General features: G+C 45.5%; 1 protein-coding gene and 1 long non-coding RNA gene across 6 annotated transcripts in view; one reads left to right on the top strand and one right to left on the bottom strand.

The window, feature by feature from the left end:
* Window positions 1-6,138, bottom strand: part of LOC134948556 (uncharacterized) — a 66,176-nt gene extending 60,038 nt beyond the window's left edge. Inside the window, exons 1-2 of the long non-coding RNA XR_010182973.1 lie at window positions 6,037-6,138; window positions 5,123-5,264 (exon numbers count right to left, since the gene is read on the bottom strand). This is a non-coding gene — a long non-coding RNA (uncharacterized LOC134948556). The remainder of the gene's footprint in view (window positions 1-5,122; window positions 5,265-6,036) is intronic.
* The window catches only part of CIZ1 (CDKN1A interacting zinc finger protein 1), a 99,624-nt gene that overhangs the window by 65,479 nt on the left and 14,651 nt on the right, over window positions 1-19,494 (top strand). For all 5 annotated transcript variants that reach the window (XM_063936600.1, XM_063936602.1, XM_063936601.1 and 2 more), the window contains 7 exons: window positions 3,108-3,139; window positions 3,880-3,938; window positions 4,028-4,198; window positions 10,386-10,519; window positions 10,713-10,800; window positions 17,638-17,751; window positions 18,807-18,968. In XM_063936600.1, the coding sequence (XP_063792670.1) occupies window positions 3,108-3,139; window positions 3,880-3,938; window positions 4,028-4,198; window positions 10,386-10,519; window positions 10,713-10,800; window positions 17,638-17,751; window positions 18,807-18,968 (760 nt within the window). The remainder of the gene's footprint in view (window positions 1-3,107; window positions 3,140-3,879; window positions 3,939-4,027; window positions 4,199-10,385; window positions 10,520-10,712; window positions 10,801-17,637; window positions 17,752-18,806; window positions 18,969-19,494) is intronic.

Genomic DNA, 19,494 nt, shown 5'->3' with positions numbered 1-19,494 from the left:
TATGGTGTCTCTGGACATCAAGGATGCTTACTTGCATGTCCCCATTTATCCGCCTCATCAGGAGTACATCAGATTTGTGGTACAGGACTGTCATTACCAATTCCAGACGTTGCCGTTTGGGCTCTCCACGGCACCGAGAATATTTACCAAGTTAATGGCAGAAATGATGGTGATCCTGAGAAAGCAAGGAGTCACAGTTATCCCATACTTGGACGATCTCCTCACAAAGGAGAGGTCGAGGGAGCAGTTGCAGATCAGCGTAGCGCACTCTCAGGAAGTGTTGCAGCAGCATGGCTGGATTCTGAATGTCCTAAAGTCGCAGTGGATTCCTACGACGCGTCTGCCCTTTCTGGCCATGATTCTGGACACAGACCAGAAGAAGGTGTTTCTCCCGACTGAGAAGGCTCAAGAGCTTGTGACTCTAGTCAGAGACCTCTTAAAACCGAAACAGGTGTCGGTGCATCACTGCACGCGAGTCCTGGGAAAGATGGTGGCATCGTACGAAGCCATTCCCTTCGGCAGGTTCCATGCGAGGATCTTTCAATGGGATCTGTTGGACAAATGGTCCGGATCGCATCTTCAGATGCATCGGCTGATCACCCTGTCCCCCAGGGACAGGGTGTCTCTTCTGTGGTGGCTACAGAGTGCTCACCTTCTCGAGGGCCGCAGGTTCGGCATACAGGACTGGGTCCTGGTGACCACGGATGCGAGCCTCCGAGGGTGGGGGGCAGTCACTCAGGGAAGAAACTTCCAAGGGTTGTGGTCAAGTCAGGAGGCTTGTCTGCACATCAATATCCTGGAACTAAGGGCCATATTCAACGCCCTGAGTCAAGCGGAGCCCCTGCTTCGCAACCAACCGGTGCTGATTCAGTCAGACAACATCACTGCGGTGGCTCATGTAAACCGCCAGGGCGGCACAAGAAGCGGAGTCGCGATGGCGGAAGCCACCAGGATTCTTCGGTGGGCGGAGAATCATGTACAAGCACTGTCAGCAGTGTTCATTCCGGGGGTGGACAACTGGGAAGCAGACTTCCTCAGCAGGCACGACCTCCACTCGGGAGAGTGGGGACTTCATCACGAAGTCTTCATTCAGATTACAAATCGATGGGAACTGCCACAGGTAGACATGATGGCGTCCCGTCTCAACAAAAAGCTACAACGGTATTGCGCCAGGTCAAGAGACCCTCAGGCGATAGCTGTGGACGCCCTGGTAACACCGTGGGTGTTCCAATCGGTCTATGTGTTTCCTCCTCTTCCTCTCATACCCAAGGTGCTGAGAATCGTAAGAAGAAAAGGAGTGAGAACAATACTTATTGTTCCAGATTGGCCACGAAGGCCTTGGTACCCGGAACTCCAAGAAATGCTCACAGAGGACCCATGGCCTCTGCCTCTCAGACAGGACCTGTTGCAACAGGGGCCCTGCCTGTTCCAAGACGTACCGCGGCTGCGTTTGACGGCATTGCGGTTGAACGCCGGATCCTAGCGGAAAAAGGCATTCCGGAGGAAGTTATTCCTACGCTGATAAAGGCTAGGAAGGACGGGACAGCAAAGCATTATCACTGCATATGGCAAAAATATGTTGCTTGGTGTGAGGCCAGGAAGGCCCCTAACAGAGGAATTCCAACTGGGCAGATTTCTGCACTTTCTACAGTCTGGAGTGACTATGGGCTTGAAGTTGGGATCCATAAAGGTCCAGATTTCGGCCCTATCCATTTTCTTTCAAAAGGAACTGGCGTCTCTTCCTGAAGTTCAGACGTTTGTTAAGGGAGTGCTGCATATTCAGCCCCCTTTTGTGCCACCAGTGGCACCTTGGGATCTCAACGTGGTGTTGCGTTTCCTAAAATCCCACTGGTTTGAACCACTTAAGACCGTGGAGCTAAAGTATCTCACGTGGAAGGTGGTCATGCTATTGGCCTTAGCTTCGGCTAGGCGTGTGTCAGAATTGGCGGCTTTGTCATGCAAAAGCCCTTATCTGGTTTTTCATATGGACAGGGCAGAATTGCGGACTCGTCCCCAATTTCTGCCAAAGGTGGTGTCATCTTTTCATTTGAACCAACCTATTGTAGTGCCTGCGGCTACTCGTGACTTGGAGGATTCCAGGTTACTAGATGTAGTCAGGGCTTTGAAGATTTATGTAGCCAGAGCGGCTGGAGTCAGGAAAACCGACTCGCTGTTTATCCTATATGCCCCCAACAAGTTGAGGGCTCCTGCTTCAAAGCAAACAGTTGCCCGCTGGATCTGTAACACGATTCAGCAGGCTCATTCTGCAGCTGGATTGCCGCATCCAAAATCAGTGAAAGCCCATTCCACAAGGAAGGTGGGCTCTTCTTGGGCAGCTGCCCGAGGGGTCTCGGCTTTACAGCTTTGCCGAGCTGCTACTTGGTCGGGTTCAAACACATTTGCAAAATTCTACAAGTTTGATACCCTGGCTGAGGAGGACCTTGAGTTTGCCCATTCGGTGCTGCAGAGTCATCCGCACTCTCCCGCCCGTTTGGGAGCTTTGGTATAATCCCCATGGTCCTTACGGAGTTCCCAGCATCCACTAGGACGTTCGAGAAAATAAGATTTTACTCACCGGTAAATCTATTTCTCATAGTCCGTAGTGGATGCTGGGCGCCCGTCCCTAGTGCGGACTTTCTGCAATACGTGTACATAGTTATTGCTTAATAATGGGTTATGTTATGTTGGCATCCATTGTTGATACCCTGTTGTTGTTCATACTGTTGACTGGATAAGTGTATCACAAGTTATACGGTGTGATTGGTGTGGTTGGTATGAGTCTTACCCGGGATTCCAAAATCCTTTCCTTATTGTGTCAGCTCTTCCGGGCACAGTTTCCTTAACTGAGGTCTGGAGGAGGGGCATAGAGGGAGGAGCCAGTGCACACCAGATAGTACTAAATCTTTCTTTAGAGTGCCCAGTCTCCTGCGGAGCCCGCTATTCCCCATGGTCCTTACGGAGTTCCCAGCATCCACTACGGACTATGAGAAATAGATTTACCGGTGCGTAAAATCTTATTTTTTCCCAAGTTAGTGTCCGCATGATTTTTTTTTTAGCAGAGTAAATACTAGTAATGGCTAATACATGTATGTCTGATCTCTTGACAGCTCTGAGACCCTGACAGATGAAGCAGCAGAAGGTAAATAAAGGACTTTTCTGCCAAATAAATTATCCAGCATATGTTCGACTAGCCTACAGAGCACATCTATGACCTTTGCAGGGCAGTTGGCATATGCACGCCTGTACCCTGCCTATGTACGTTTCATTTACATGGCATCACTTTTTATCCTCCCATATTTCATACAAACTTTCTCAGAAACCTAATTTGTAGCGGCAGCAATAGCAGAAGATCGGCACTGAGAGGTTGTAAACACGTCAGACCCCATATAGGCTGCAAGCAGGCTTGAAATTGTCCAGCACAAGGGTAGCCTTTATTTTTTTGCAATTAACTGTACAGTGGCCCTAGGACCTGATTTTAGATGTATGGTAGCGTATAAGAAATATACTAATGCAGTAGAAAAAAGACACCTGCATGCATCGCAGATCCGAGTGCTGCAGTGTGGCAGTCCTGCGGCAAAGGCCAGGTATACATTACAGTGACAGGAATGACTTGCCGATGGTCGCCCTGGACAAGCGGAGATTGCCAGTACACACTACACGATGTAATGAATGACGGAACAATACCTTGTTCCATCCTTCATTACCCTGCACCAGGTCACATACGAGATCTTCTGATTGGCCGTGCAGCCGGGAATCTAAGGAGGGACTACGAGCGATCATTCTGCACATTAACAGGCCCACAACTTATGAGACTCCAATACACCCTGTGAACTCCTTTTAATGGTTCTGTTACTGGTTTACGTGGGTTCCTTATTACAGGGACAACAGAAGAGGCAGATGTCTCTGAAGAGCGCAGCGTGGAGTCGCAGTCTCCCGAGGTCGGTGTGAAGGAATGAATGATTTATACAACGCGTGTACTTCTTCCAGTGCTGAGATGGCTGATAACTTGTGATTTCTCTCTTGGTAGGGGATAGGTGGCGGGCGTGCACTGAAAGTGACCATCCAGCGTAGGAGTGAGAGTCGCACCACTGCTCTGCAGCCTGCCTGCGCAGAGAAAAGCGGTACGGCTGGAAGCTCCACGCACAGCGGCACCAGGTTCTGCTGTTATATCTGTAAAACCAGCTACCAGAATCTTCAGGTATAGCACTCCGGTGGAAATCTAACACGCTATGCGCTGCAGTAAATTTGGCGGATGGTTTACTGAGATCCACTTCTCTAAGTATTTGTATAATTTGTATATGCATATTATTTTATCTATATCTTTTTCTTGAGTGTTTGTGTTTGAACAAATGAACTAAATCACAGCGAGGATGTAATAGTGCAGCGTAACGCTAATGAGTTATCATGGTGATGGGACCTAAGTCTAAGCACAGAATGCATTTATGTCACATATACACCTTATACACACAACCTGAAGGTAATTTTAGCCAATATTTTTAATAACTTTGTGCATTAAACAAAGTGTGTGTAGATTCACACAATTCATTTATGTTTCATATACACCTTATACACACAGCCTGAAGTTAATTTAATACAATATTTTTAATAACTTTGTGAATTAAACAAAGTTTGTGTACTTTGAGCCAACAGAAAAAAAAGGTTCCACTATCTCACTGTCCCTGAAAAAATTCCGTATTTCGGAATATTTGGATATGGGATACTCAACCTGTATATATGTGTGTGTTTATATGTATATATATGTGTGTGTATATGTATATGTGTGTATATGTATATATGTATGTATATATGTATGTGTGTGTGTGTGTGTGTGTGTATATATATATATATATATATATATATATATATATATATATTTATATCTCTCTCCACACCAATCGCCGGCACTCTGTCTGCCCCAATGGGCTACCTTGCTCTGGTGCCCTCTACTAGGGTATTAACCCCATATACATACGGCAAAGAATGAGGCGGCACTCAGAGGCTGGAATTGCAAAGTGACTTTAGTGCAAGAGCTGCATCAGCAAATCAACGTTTCGGGGTATTTCACCCCTTCGTCAGGATAACAATAAAGTGCATGAACAAACCTATTTATAGATACACTCACCCCTTCCGTCCTCCCCCATGTCTGGCTCCCGCTGGCCACGCCATTCCGGGCCCGTTCGTCCGCCCACCTGAAGTGACCACTCCCGCCGGAATTTGCGTCACATGGTGACGTCTCGGGTCCCGGCCGCGTTGCCCCGGTAACGCTGTGAAACAAACAAAGACATGCTTACAGAAACGCCGCTGATAATGCTCCAGAGGGTGTACATATAACTTGATCGTGTAAGAGGACATCCCTAAGTGTCCATATATACTGTGTTAAAAAAATATACAGAAAATACTAAAAACAACAACCATAGTGTAAAAACGGGTGCAAACAAAATACAAAATCGGTGAAATACCGTGAGATAACTGCAATATATGTATCTGAGGACAGAGCTGTAAAAATTACTGACTAGCGACCCAACAGATGCTTAGTGAAAAGATGTCAGTATGTGCAAGTTCACACACCCCATGGGATTTCAGCGGCATTAATGTATCACACAAAATACCCCACAATGTGACATGAATACACTATCTAAAACCAACATAATACATATTTGGCCCACAGGCCACATACTCCTTCCTTCTACTACTACACCCTAAAAAATCTAATATCAATAAAACATAACAACATAAAAGCATAAAGAGTGTAGTAGTACATACATACATACATACATACATACATAGTCTGGGACATCGACACAATTCTCATATTTTGGGCTCTATACACCACCACAATGGATTTTAAATGAAACAAGATGTGCTTTAACTGCGGCTTTCAAATCAGGTGAACGGTGTAGGAATTACAACGGTTTCTATATGTGCCTCCCACTTTTTAAGGGACCCAAAGTAATGGGACAAACTAAACAATCCTAAATCAAACGTACACTTTTTAATACTTTGTTGCAAATCCTTTATAGTCAATTACAGCCTCACCAGACATCACCAGACGCTGGGTTTCATCCTTGGTGATGCTCTGCCAGGCCTCTACTGCAAATGTCTTCAGTTCCTGCTTGTTCTTGGGGCATTTTCCCTTCAGTTTTGTCTTCATCAAGTGAAATGCATGCTCGGTCGGATTCAGGTCAGGTGATTGACTTGGCCATTGCATAACATTACACTTATTTGCCTTAAACTCTTTGGCTGCTTTCGCAGTATGCTTCGGGTCATAGTCCATCTGCACTGTAAAGCGCTGTCCAATGAGTTCTGAAGCATTTGACGGAATATGAGCAGATAATATTGCCTGAAACACTTCAGAATTCATCCTGCTGCTTTTGTCAGCAGTCACATTATCAATGAATACAAGGGAACCAGTTCCATTGGCAGCCATACATGCCCACGCCATGACACTACTACCACCACCATGCTTCACTGATGAGGTGGTATGTTTTGGATCATGAGCAGTTCCTTTCCTTCTCCATACTCTTCTCTTCCCATCACTCTGGTACAAGTTGATCTTTGTCTCATCTGTCCATAGGATGTTGTTCCAAAACTGTAAAGGCTTTTTTAGATGTTGTTTGGCAAACTCTAATCTGGACTTGCTGTTTTTGTGGCTCACCAATGGTTTACATTTTGTGGTGAACCCTCTATATTCACTCTTGTGAAGTCTTCTCTTGATTGTTGACTTTTGACACATATACACCTACCTCCTGGAGAGTGTTCTTGGTCTGGGCAACTGTTGTGAAGGGGTTTTTCTTCACCAGGGAAATAATTCTTCTGTCACCCACCACAGTTGTTTTCCGTGGTCTTCCGGGTCTTTTGGTGTTGCTGAGCTTCTCCGGTGCGTTTTTTCTTTTTAAGAATGTTCCAAACAGTTGATTTGGCCACACCTAATGTTTTTGCTATCTCTCTGATGGGTTTGTTTTGATTTCTCAGCCTAATGATGGCTTGCTTCACTGATAGTGGCAGCTCTTTGGATCTCCTATTGAGAGTCGACAGCAACAGATTCCAAATGCAAATGTCAGACCTGGAATCTACTCCAGACCTTTTACCTGCTTAATTGATGATAAAATAACGAGGGAATAGCCCACTCCTGTCCATGAAATTGCTTTTGAGTCGATTTGTCCCATTACTTTTGGTCCCTTAAAAAGTGGGAGGTACATCTAGAAACCATTGTAATTCCCACACTGTTCACCTGATTTGGATGTAAATACCCTCAAATTAAAGCGGAAAGTCTGCAGTTAAAGCACATCTTGTTTGTTTCATTTCAAATCCATTGTGGTGATGTATAGAGCCCAAAATATGAGAATTGTGTAGATGTCCCAATATTCATGGACCTGACTGTATGTGTGTGTGTGTATGTATAAATATAAATATATATCTATATATATATATATATATATATATATATATATATATATATATATATATATATATATATAAAAAAAAAACCCCGGCGCCTCTTTGCCACTCTCAACTCACTCCTCTGCCCACCTCGTCTCCCTTCCTCACTCTCTGCTCTTGACTTTGCCACGTACTTCACATCCAAAATTGACTCCATACGTCAGGACATCACATCACAACAGACCATTAGTAACCAGCCTTCTCCCATCCCTTACCAACCCTCCCCATCCCTCGTACCAACTCTGACATCTTTTTCCCATGCATCTGGAGAGGAAGTCATGGCCCTCATTCGTTCCTGTCCCCTCACCACCTCCCCACTTGACCCTATCCCCTCTCGCTTCCTCTGCTACCTCTCTCCTTCTGCTTGTTCCCATCTTTCCCACCTTCTCAATCTCTCCCTCTCATCAGGCACTGTCCCCTCTGCCTTCAAGCATGCACTCATCTCTCCTATTCTTAAAAAACCTACCCTTGATCCAAACACTCTTTCCAACTACCGACCCATCTCTCTCCTCCCTTTTGCCTCCAAACTCCTTGAGCGTATTGTCTACAACCGCCTTACTTCCTTTCTTTCCTCACACCCAATGCTTGACCCATTCCAGTCTGGCTTCTGTCCTCTCCACTCCACTGAAACTGCCCTTACAAAAGTATGCAATGACCTCCATGTTGCTAAATCTAAGGGACACTACTCTCTACTTATTCTACTTGATCTCTCTGCTGCTTTTGACACTGTGGACCATCCTCTCCTACTGCAAATCCTTCACTCCATTGGTCTGCGTGACACTGCCCACTCTTGGCTGTCTTCCTACCTTTCTGACCGTTCATTCTCTGTCTCCTCTCATGACTCCACCTCCCCCTCACTTCCACTAACTGTAGGGGTACCCCAAGGTTCTGTCCTTGGTCCTCTTCTCTTCTCTCTCTATACGTCCTCACTAGGTAAGCTCATTAGTTCTTTTGGTTTTCAATATCATCTCTATGCTGATGACACTCAAATCTATCTTTCCTCTCCAGACCTCTCCCCTGCTCTCCTCACTCGTATCTCCCAACTGTCTCTCTGCTACCTCTTCCTGGATGTCCCAGCGCTTTCTTAAACTTAACATGTCTAAGACCGAGCTGATCATCTTCCCTCCCTCCCGCATAACCTCACCTCCTACAATCTCATTATCTATTGATGGCACTACTATCTCCTCTAGCCCCCAAGTGCGCTGTCTTGGAGTAATCCTTGACTCCTCCCTCTCCTTCAGACCACACATTCAGCACCTCTCACAAACCTGCCGTTTTCATCTAAATAAAATAATTTCCAGGATCAGACCCTTTCTGACCCAGGATGCTACGAAGACTCTTATCCACTCACTGGTCATCTCCAGACTGGACTACTGTAATCTCCTCCTGACTGGCATTCCTGACAAATACCTCTCTCCACTCCAATCTATCCTCAATGCTGCTGCCCGGCTCATTTTCCTCACCAAACGCACTACGTCCACCTCTCCTCTCTTACTAGACCTTCATTGGCTCCCCTTCCCTTTCAGAATCCATTTCAAGCTTCTCACACTTGTTTACAAAGCCCTCACCCACTCCTCTCCCATCTACATCTCTGACCTTATCTCCCTTTACTCTCCCACCCGTCCTCTTCGCTCTGCTAATGCACGCCGACTCTCCTGCCTACGGATTACTTCCTCCCACTCCTACCTCCAAGATTTTTCACGTGCTGCACCACTTCTCTGGAATTCCCTGCCTCTCCCCCTCAGACTCTCCACCTCTCTACAAAACTTCAAACGGGCTCTCAAGACCCACTTCTTCACCAAACCCAGCCAAATCTCATCCTAAACCTCTGTTCCATGCTCTCTATGTACCCCATCTGTCTCACCCCTGTCTGTCTACCCCTCCCCTTTAGAATGTAAGCTCTCACGAGCAGGGCCCTCTTCCCTCATGTGCTTATCCTTTTCTTACTCTAATAATATTCAACTGCACCAACTCCAGCAGTCTTCTGCCACCTGATACTTATTCCAGTGTCATCTGCTGATGTAGCTATGTTTATTTACCCTGTACTTGTCCTATATTGTCGTCAACTGTAAGTTGCTGTTTTCCTGCTTGAGTATTTGTTAAAATACTCTGTAATTGGGTGCTGCGGAACCCTTGTGGCGCCATATAAATAAAGGATAATAATAATAAAATATATATATATATAATATATATATATATAATATAATATAATTATACACACATATACCAGTGTTAGATTCATGTAAATGTAAAGTAAGGAAAGCCTAAAACATCACTAATAAAACAAAAACTTTTAAACATCCATGCCTACCCCATGTAAAAGGTCTGCATTGTGTACTTTTGATGTATCTACTGTATACACTAATTCAAAGCAACGTGTACTTATTAATTATGTTATTTAAATAGCGCACATATTGCGTGACAACACACGCTCGTTAATTTGTCAGCAACCAGTGTACCTACCGCGCAAACACAGGGAAACATACAGTACATACTCTGCCTTCTGTAGTTCTGTGTATTATGTGTAGTGATTTTTCCATTGCTAATATAAGAACTTACGTAACATACTGCTTTCAGGAGCATACAGCACTGTGCAGGATAGAAAGGAACACTTGTAATGTGCAATGTAAGGTAACCTGGCCTGTGTAAATGTAAAGTGTATCTTCTGTATGAGCATGGTATATTGGGGCAGATGTATTCAGCCTGGAGAAGGAATAAAGAAGTGATAAAGCAGTGATAAGTGCAATGTGATAACGCACCAGCCAATCGGCTCGTAACTGTCAATTTACATATTGGAGCTGATTGGCTGGTGCGTTATCACCTTGCACTTATCACTGCTTTATCACTACTTTATGCCTTCTCCTGGCCTAATACATCTGCCCCAATGTTACAGATAGCCGCTAATCAGGTGTAGTGGTGACAAGTGTTACTTTTTTTTGTTTCAGAATTTCCAGTCTCACCTGGTGAACGCTCAGCACCAGCAGAACATCCAGGAGATCCAACATCTCAGTAATGCCTGTCTGGTTACCCTTATGCCCACTGCAAAAGACAGCCAGGGTGGCATGGCGTGCAGAGATGGGTAAGGACAGGAAGTCAGTTATTCCTAATTGTTCTTAAACTGTAGTGTTGTAGTTCATGAGTTGCAGGTTGTGACCTTATTACAGGGCAGCAGGCAGCTACAATAAGGACAAGTACAGTACATCCCACTGGGCTATAACATGGACTTTATTGTGATGCTCTGGTCTATGACCAACATTTCTGTTTCCATGCAGTAAAAAGAAGCAGATGAGATGGTGCAATGTCTGTCAGGCTCATTTCAGCTGTGATCTTATAAAGCATCGCCGGACTCCGGAACATAAGGTTTGTGTGGTATTGTGATGTCTGTAAAACGGTGATTGGTGGAATTAGAGAAATCCTTCTTTTTAAATGAACCCCGAACAATACTGCAGTATTAATTATCTCCTCACTTGGCATGAGTGACTGTTGGTACATAGTGCCTTATTCCTTTTTGTAAGTAAAGCAAAAAAGCAAGCAACAGGGCAAAGCCATTCTGCACTGCAAGAGGGGCAGATGTAACATGTGCAGAGAGATTTTGATTTGAATGTATTCAAACTGAAGTCGAAATTGCAGTGTAAGAATAACCTGTTTAGCATTTGTGGGCTACATGCAAAAGCAGCCTGTATTTATGCTGCACAGAAATAATATAAATGTATTTGCTCCCCTAGCATTACAACATGGTATGTCCCAGACACAAAGTTATGTGCTTTTTTTTTTTCTTTCTTGGCTTTACTTACAAACATGATTCGGGCCCATAGAGCAGACCTATTTCCTGCATCATACTGACTGCCTCTGGCTAAGCCATACATTTATGTACAGTACTGTGCTAAAGTTTTATGCAGGCATGGAAAAAAATGCTGCAAAGTAAGATTGCTTTAAAAAATGGAAGTGTTAATAGTTTCTTTGTCAATTAACAAAATGCAGAGTGAATGAACAGAAGAGAAATGTAAATCAAATCAATATTTGGTGTGACCACCCTTTGCCTTCAAAACATCTTCCATTCATCTAGGTACACTTGCACAGTTTTTGAAGGAACTCGGCAGGGAGGTTGTTCCAAAGAACTAACCACAGATCTTCTGTGGATGTAGGCTTGCTTAAAACTTTCTGTCTCCAAGTAATCTCAGACAGACTCAATGTTGAGATCAGGGTTCTGTGGGGGGCAATATCATCACTTCCAGGACTCCTTGTTCTTCTTTACTTAGAAGATAGTTCTTAATGACATTGAACGTAGATAAATTGCAAAGTAATAAACCTGGCGCTGAACGTCAGCTGTTTTACTGAAAGCAGCCAATAAATATCAGCATAGTTAGTCCCCACAAAACAATATATACAGAAATGAAATTGGCGCTAGAGAGCTGAATATAATAAAAAATTTAAACAAATTTATTTGCACATTACATAAAATTCCATATGTTGCAACATATATAAAGTCAAGACTCAATTACATGAAAAAGGGTCTATCATAGCACTGCATTTGATTTTATCGATGATAAAAATGATTGTGAGCTGGAACTTTGATATCAAGTTCATCCTATTTATTGTAGCCACAGTCCAGGAACATGTAATGAGCGAGATGGAACTAATTACCAACTTGAATTGGTGATGGGTACCTTTATACAGCTTGATTAGGGAATCCAACTGGTCCAATTATAAGCTCGGGTCCGTTTTGTAAGTATTCAAATCGCAAGGCAAAGTTCCCTTATCAGACTTCCAGGCTTTTCATTTTGGTAAATAGAAAGTGTAAAGTCCAGCTTCTCTACAAAGCGTTTCACCAAGGTGAAAAAGATGTGGCAAACAGCGAAACGCGTTGGTGGAGGAGCTGGACTTTACACCTTCTATTTACCAAAAGAAAAAGCCTGGAAGTCTGATAAAGGAACTTTGCCTTGCGTAGTATCCTCAGCTCTGCCTGTGACTACCGTCACATCTCTGAAGGAACCGACGGATAAACGTGTGGAGGGTTGTTTAAAGGCTATTTACACCCTCACTGGTGCTGTGCATAGGCCCACTATTGCAGCAACTTGGGCTGCAGAGGCCATTGAGGCGTGGGCCCAGGAGTTGGAAGCTGAGTTGCCTTCCAATGCTTCTGATCATGCTAGACAATGCCTGTCGTATATTGTCACAGCTTCTCATTATGTGAAGGAGACTGCTTCTGATGCTGGTATTCTGGCGGCCAAGGCTTCTACTACATCTGTACGTTAGCAGGGAAAGGGATACTACTGCACTAGCATATTATAGAAAAGTTCCAAATTAGAACAAAGGAAACCCCTAGTTATATTCTATATCAGATATTTGAATTATATAGGGGGTGCTGCCACTGAATATATTGTTGCCAATATATAGTTATGCACAAAAAGAAATAGAGAAGGATTGGACTTGAAGTGGCGCACTTAAACATTAAATTGATACATAAAGTTATAATTTATGTATCAATTTAATGTTTAAGTGCGCCACTTCAAGTCCAATCCTTCTCTGTTTCTTTTTGTTCTACTACATCTGTACTGGCTCGCCGGATTCTTTGGTTGCGGTCCTGGTCCGTAGATCTGAACTCCAAGAAAACCCTGGAGGTGCTCCCTTTTAAGGGGAGACATTCTTTTTGGAGAAGACCTCAATAAGATAGTGGCTGACTTAGCTTCTGCTAAAACGGCATGTCTGCCTAGTACTGCTCCTTCGGCGCCGAAGGCTAAGAGTACTTCCTCTTGTTCCTTTCGTCCACCAGGAAAAGCAAAAGGTCAGGCGTACCCGAAACACTGTCACACTTCCAAACCTGCTAAGCCCAAACCCAAATGGGCCTGGGCTGCCTGTCAGCCTGCTTCCAAAACTGACAAGCCTGCCGCATGATGGGGCGGGCCTCCCCCTGGGGGATCCCAGGGTGGGGGGCCAACTTCTAGGGTTTACCCAGGTATGGCTGAAGACCACTTCCGATGCCTGGATACGGGAAGTCGTCACTCGAGGTTACGCCGTATCCTTCAAGAAACGTCCCCCCTCATCGATTTTGCCTGACAGACGTCCCTTCGGATCAGGTGAAAACTTAATTCGCGGTACAGTCCCTCCTGGACACAGGAGGGGTAGTACAAGTGCCTCTAGCTCAGAGAGGCCAGGGGTCTATTCGCCGCTGTTCCTAGTCCCAAAACCAAGTGGGTCCTCCCGGCCCATTCTCAACCTCAAGTCCTTGAACAACTTTGTCAGGGTTTCCAAGTTTCGTATGGAAACCCTTCGCTCTATTGTTCTGGCCTTGGAACATGGGGATTATATGGTCTCCCTAGACATACAGGATGCTTACCTGCTTATTCCCGTTGCAGTGTCGCATCAGCATTACCTGAGGTTTGCGGTTGGCAACCTCCATTACCAATTTCGGGCGTTACCTTTTGGTTTGACCACGGCTCCGCGAGTCTTCAGCAAGGTCACGGCGGTAATGACAGCTGTGTTCCGCTGTCAAGGGGTCAGGATCCTACTGTACCTGGACAACTTGTTGATCCTGGCAAATTCCCCAGAAATTCTCCTACGCCATCTGGATCTGACTATCCAGTGTCTGCAAGCCCACGGGTGGCTCATCAACTGGAAGAAATCTTCCCTGGTCCCTGCTTAGAGCATGGTGCACCTGGGGGCGATGTTGGACACTCACAACCAGCGGTACTTTTTTCAGGAGAAAGTCCTGAAGCTTCAAGACAGGATTCGATGCCTCCTATCTCGTCCACAAGTGCCGATACATACGGCAATGCAAGTGCTAAGTCTCATGGTGTCGGCTTTTGACATGGTGGAGTACGCTCCATTCCTTTCCTGCCCTCTGCAGAAGCTGATTCTTGCCAAGTAGGAAGGCCTGCCTCACCGGATCAGGTCTCGCATGATCTCCTTGTCTCCGGAAGTCCATCTGTCACTGAGCTAGTGGCTTCAGGACCAACGATTTTGAGCAGGGGTCGTCCCTCCTGGATCTCCAACTGGGTTCTTCTGACAACGGATGCCAGTCTGAGAGGTTGGTGGGTCGGTGGACCAAGGAGGAGTCTCTCCTCCCAATAAACATTCTGGAATTGCGGGCGGTGTTCAACTCATTGAACTTGGCCCAGCATTACAGAACAGACCTGTTCAAGTGCAGTCGGACAACACCACCACGGTGGCGTACATCAGTCATCAAGGCGGCAATGAGGGAAGTATCATGGATTCTTCATTGGGCTGAACGCCATCTGCCAGCCATATCGGCAGTGTTCATTCCGGGGAATCCTAAACTGGGAAGTGGACTTTCTCAGTCGTCAGGACGTACATGCCGGAGAATGGAGCCTCCATCCAGATGTGTTTCAACTCCTCGTGGACAAGTGGGGCCTTTCAGATGTGGACATGATGGCAATCACAAGGTTCCGGTCTTCAGAGCAAGGACAAGGGATCCTCAAGCAGCGTTCGTGGACGCTCTGGCAATTCCATGGAACTTTCGGCTGCCATACGTGTTCCCTCCGGTGTCACTCCTACCCACTCCTGCCCAGAGTAATAAGGAAGTTCAAGCAAGAAGGAGGAATTCTACTTCTGATCGCTCCAGTGTGGCCCAGATGGCATTGGTTCTCAGACCTTCAGGGTCTCTCGATAGAGCGTCCCCTTCTACTTCCGCAGCGCCCAGATCTCCTCGTTTAGGGCCCCTGTGTATATCAGGATTTAGCCCGATTGGCTTTGATGGCATGGCTCTTGAAGCTTCCTTCTTAAGGGCCAAAGGATTTTCTGAGGCGGTCATTCAAACCATGTTGAAGGCCCGGAAACCAGCTTCTGCTCGGATTTACCATAGGATCCGGAATTCTTACTTTGCTTGGTGCGCATCTTACAATCATGATGCTTACAAGTTTAGTACGGCCAAACTTTTGGCTTTACTACAACAGGGCCTGGACTTGGGCTTTCGTCTAGCCTCCATCAAGGTTCATATTTCTGCCTTGTCGGGTTGGTTCCAGAGAAAAATTGCAACTTTACCTGATGTTCATACATTTACTCAGGGTGTGTTGCGGATTCAACCTCCTTACATCCCGCCTATGGCTCCTTGGGACTTGGTGGTTCTGGAGGCGTTGCAAGGGTCTCCGTTTGAGCAGCTTGAATCGGCAGACCGTAAGTGGCTTTCTCTTAAGGTGTTGTTTCGGCTGGCTATTGCCTCTGCCAGATGGGTGTCTGATCTGGGTGCTTTGTCTTGTAGGTCCCCATATCTGATTTTTCACCGTGACCGGGCCGGTTCTTAGAACACGTCCCGGGTACCTACCTAAGGTGGTGTCTTCTTTCCACCTTAATCAGGAGATTGTGGTTCCGGCCTTTGCCTCCCCTGAATTGTCTTCCAAAGAGTGGTCTTTGGATGTGGTACGGGTTCTCCGTATCTATGTGAAGAGGACAGCTCCTATTAGGAAGTCTGATTCCCTCTTTTTACTGTTTGGTTTTCACAAACGTGGCTGGCCTGCTCACAAGCAGACCTTGGCCAGATGGATTAGAATGGTGATTGCACATGCTTATGTACAGGCTGGTCGTCCAGCTCCTGCTACTATTAAGGCCCGTTCTACTCGGTCTGTTGGACCTTCTTGGGCGGCCTGCCGTGGTGCGACCCTTGAACAATTGTGCAAGTTGGCTACGTGGTCCTCGGTGAACATGTTCATAAGGTTCTATGCCTTCGATACATCCGCCTCCCAGTATGCTTCCTCTGGACGCCGAGTTCTTGTGCCCGCTACAGTGAATCCCCTCCCATAAGGAACTGCTTTAGGACATCCCAGATGTTATTCCCTGTGGAGCCCAGTGTACCCCGCCGCAGAATTATGGTAAGAACTTACTGTTGTTAAATCTCTTTCTGCGAGGTACATTGAGCTCCACAAGGCGCCCACCCTGACGCACTTAGCTTCTTTGGGTTGGTATGGCATTAGCCGCTGACACCCTCTCCTGTCGTTATGTGTGGTGTATGTGGCTACTAACGATTGTTGTCTCTTTTACCTGCTACTGCATTGGACTGGTTGACAAAAACTGAGCTCCTGTGCACGAAGGCGGGGTTATAGAGGAGGCGGCGCTATGCATCTTGGGAACAGTCAAAGCTTTGAGCCTGTTGGTGCCTCTGATCAAGAACCTACTTTACACCCCGATGTTATTCCCTGTGGAGCCCAGTGTACCTCGCAGAAAGAGATTTAATAACGGTAACTTCTTACCATAAATCTCGTTTTTGACTCGTCAGTCCAGAGCACCTGCTGCCATTTTTCTGCAGCCCAGTTTCTATGTTTTTGTACATAGTTGAGTTGCTTGGCCTTGTTTCCACGTCGAAGGTATGGCTTTTTGGCCACAATTCTTCCATGAAGACCACTTCTTGCCAGACTTCTCCGAACAGCAGATGGGTGTACCTGGGTCCCATGGTTTCTGCCAGTTCTGAGCTTATGGCACTACTGGACATCTTCCGATTTCGAAGGGAAGTAAGCATGATGTGTCTTTCATCTGATGCACTCTGTTTCCTTGGCCGAACACTGCGTCTACTGACCTCAACGTTGGCCGTTTCATTGTGCTTCTTCAAAAGAGCTTGAACAGCACATCTTGAACCCCCAGTCTGCTTTGAAATCTTTGCCTGGGAGAGACCTTGTGTCTTGTTGTGGTGCTTAGTCTTGCTATGGTGAATGACCTGTGACTTGAAACGGTCTTCCACAACCTCACCTTTTGTAGCAGAGTTTGGCTATTCCTCATCCAGTTCTAAGCCTCCTACACAGCTGTTTCTGTTTCAGTTAGTGACTGTTTCAACCTACATTTGAAAATGATTATTATCACCTGGTTGTTATGATTGGTTAATGTTACAACTGACTATAATCCTACAAAATCCATGACTTTGTGCAAGTGTACCTAGAAGAATTGATGCTGTTTTGAATGCACAGCGTGGTCACACCAAATATTGGTTTGATTTAGATTTCTCTTCTGTTCATTCACTTTGCATTTTGTTAATTGATAAAAATAAACTATTAGCACTTTGCTTTTTGAGAGCATTCTTACTTTGCAGCAGTTTTCACACCTGCCTGAAACTTTTTTGCACAGTATTGTATATAAGGTGTGTGTGTGTGTGTGTGTGTGTGTGTGTGTGTGTGTTTTGAAAATGACTTGAAGCCCAAGCCTATTGCTTCGTAAGATAGTTGTGATCCACGCTAACAATCTCAATCCTTTCAGATGGCAAAACGCTCCCTAAGACCATTCTGTACAGTGTGCAGCCGCCACTTTAAGACCCCTCGGAAGTTTGTGGAGCACATGAAGTCTCCGGAGCACAAGCAGAAGTCGCAAGAGGTAAGAGGAGACTGAACAGAATCCATAGTCTGATATATGCATCTACCTAAAGATGTTTTACTTGTCTGTTGTTTTCCTTTTCCTCTCTTCTAGCAGTGACGACCACTAATGTGTGCTAGGTTTTTTGCCTTTGTTATGCCACGTCCAGTGCTGATTTTTTAAAGCTGGGTACACACTACAAGATGTGTACCCAGATGATATGCCAGCTGTCATATATCTGCAATATGTATCAGAACGATGTAATGAAGGACAGAGCGATCCCTCGTTCCATCCTTCACTACACTGCGCGGCGCCGCATGCAATATCGTTCGGTTGGACATGCAACATGGCCAACCGGAAGATATCGCTAACGACCGCAGGAGCGCACAGATTGGGCGTACACACTGAACAGCCCGGCCGATATATCAGTCCGATTCATCCAGAAACATATCGGGGCGAGATCTCTGTAGTGTGTATCCGCTTTAGGACTATGGGCCTGATTCAAAGTTCTACGATATGTCGATGTTTTCGCGACTATCGACAGACTGCACATGTGCTGTGATTGCGCTTAGCATGTGTAAAGGTGCCTTCGCAAAGCCGCTTGCTGTGAGGATTTCATTGCAGAGTGATTGACCGGTATTGACCATTTGGGAAATGTAACGGGGAGTGGTGGCAAAAACTCAGGTGTGTTTATAGGGAGTGTATATGTTGTCAGCTGCGATCATTTACGTAGAGAAACATGGGTCCTGTGTCTCTACTGCTGTGTCCAGTCTGTGTAGCCCTAGGGCTACCCTAACAGTTAATGTTCCTCTTTGTGTATGTGCAGCGGTTGTGATTGGGTTTTCGGTGGGCGTCACTTGTGATGGTTAGCAATTCCATAGCCTTAAGAACCACAATTGCAAATGCATTTCCATCATGCAACTCTTAATCAGGCTGTATGCACGGTACCACTATTGCTCCTAACAGCAGCTTTCAGTACACTTGTTGTCTTTTTAATGCCTATCTATAGCATGTACCCAGGACACGTTACTTCAGGAATTTATCTGAGTGACTGACTCGCTTATGACCCTCCATAGGTCCGGCTTCGTGAGAAGGAACCGTGGAACCCTGAGGAGTCTGAGGAACTGATCACAGTAGATGCCGTTGGCTGTTTTGAGGACGAGGACGACGAAGATGATGAAGAGGAAGAAGAGGGTATCAGCGCAGATGACATTTCCGAGGACACCGAATGTCTTCCGGTAAACAAAAAACAAAAAATTTGGAATTTATTTTTGAAATGGGTTTTCAGAGTGGAACATAGACTTAAACTAGTTCTGTTATATGGTGCCATATTCATATGCAGCGGTTAGAATTGCACATGCATACTGCTTGGTCCCATCGCTGCCACCAACACACTTGGAGACATCTATGAAAACTGGTGCACAGGTCAACTGTCGTGTAGCTCATATTAACCAATAAGAGGCTTGTTTTGATTTTCTGGTTAGAGCCTGCAGGCAACAGCACAGTTCTACTATTCACTTCATAAGTGTCCCCAACTGCTCTTCCAAGCTTAGTAAACTCCTGTTGGAGCATAGGGCTTGTTTCTTGTTGAATAATATTGGGTGTCCTCTGTATATACAGTATGTGTAAAATATATTTAGATCGATATAGTTGTATAGAGTTTATAGTGTAAAGAAATTAATTTGTCTGGTCTCTCCCCATTCCCACACACTGTAGGCAGTGTACACCTTCTTTCATTCTTATTTCTCTGACGTCCTAGTGGAT

Source organism: Pseudophryne corroboree, chromosome 8 (genome assembly GCF_028390025.1).
Source record: "Pseudophryne corroboree isolate aPseCor3 chromosome 8, aPseCor3.hap2, whole genome shotgun sequence".
Taxonomy (NCBI): domain Eukaryota; kingdom Metazoa; phylum Chordata; class Amphibia; order Anura; family Myobatrachidae; genus Pseudophryne; species Pseudophryne corroboree.
Note: the sequence above shows the minus strand (reverse complement) of the source record. Positions and strands in the feature narration are given on the sequence as shown.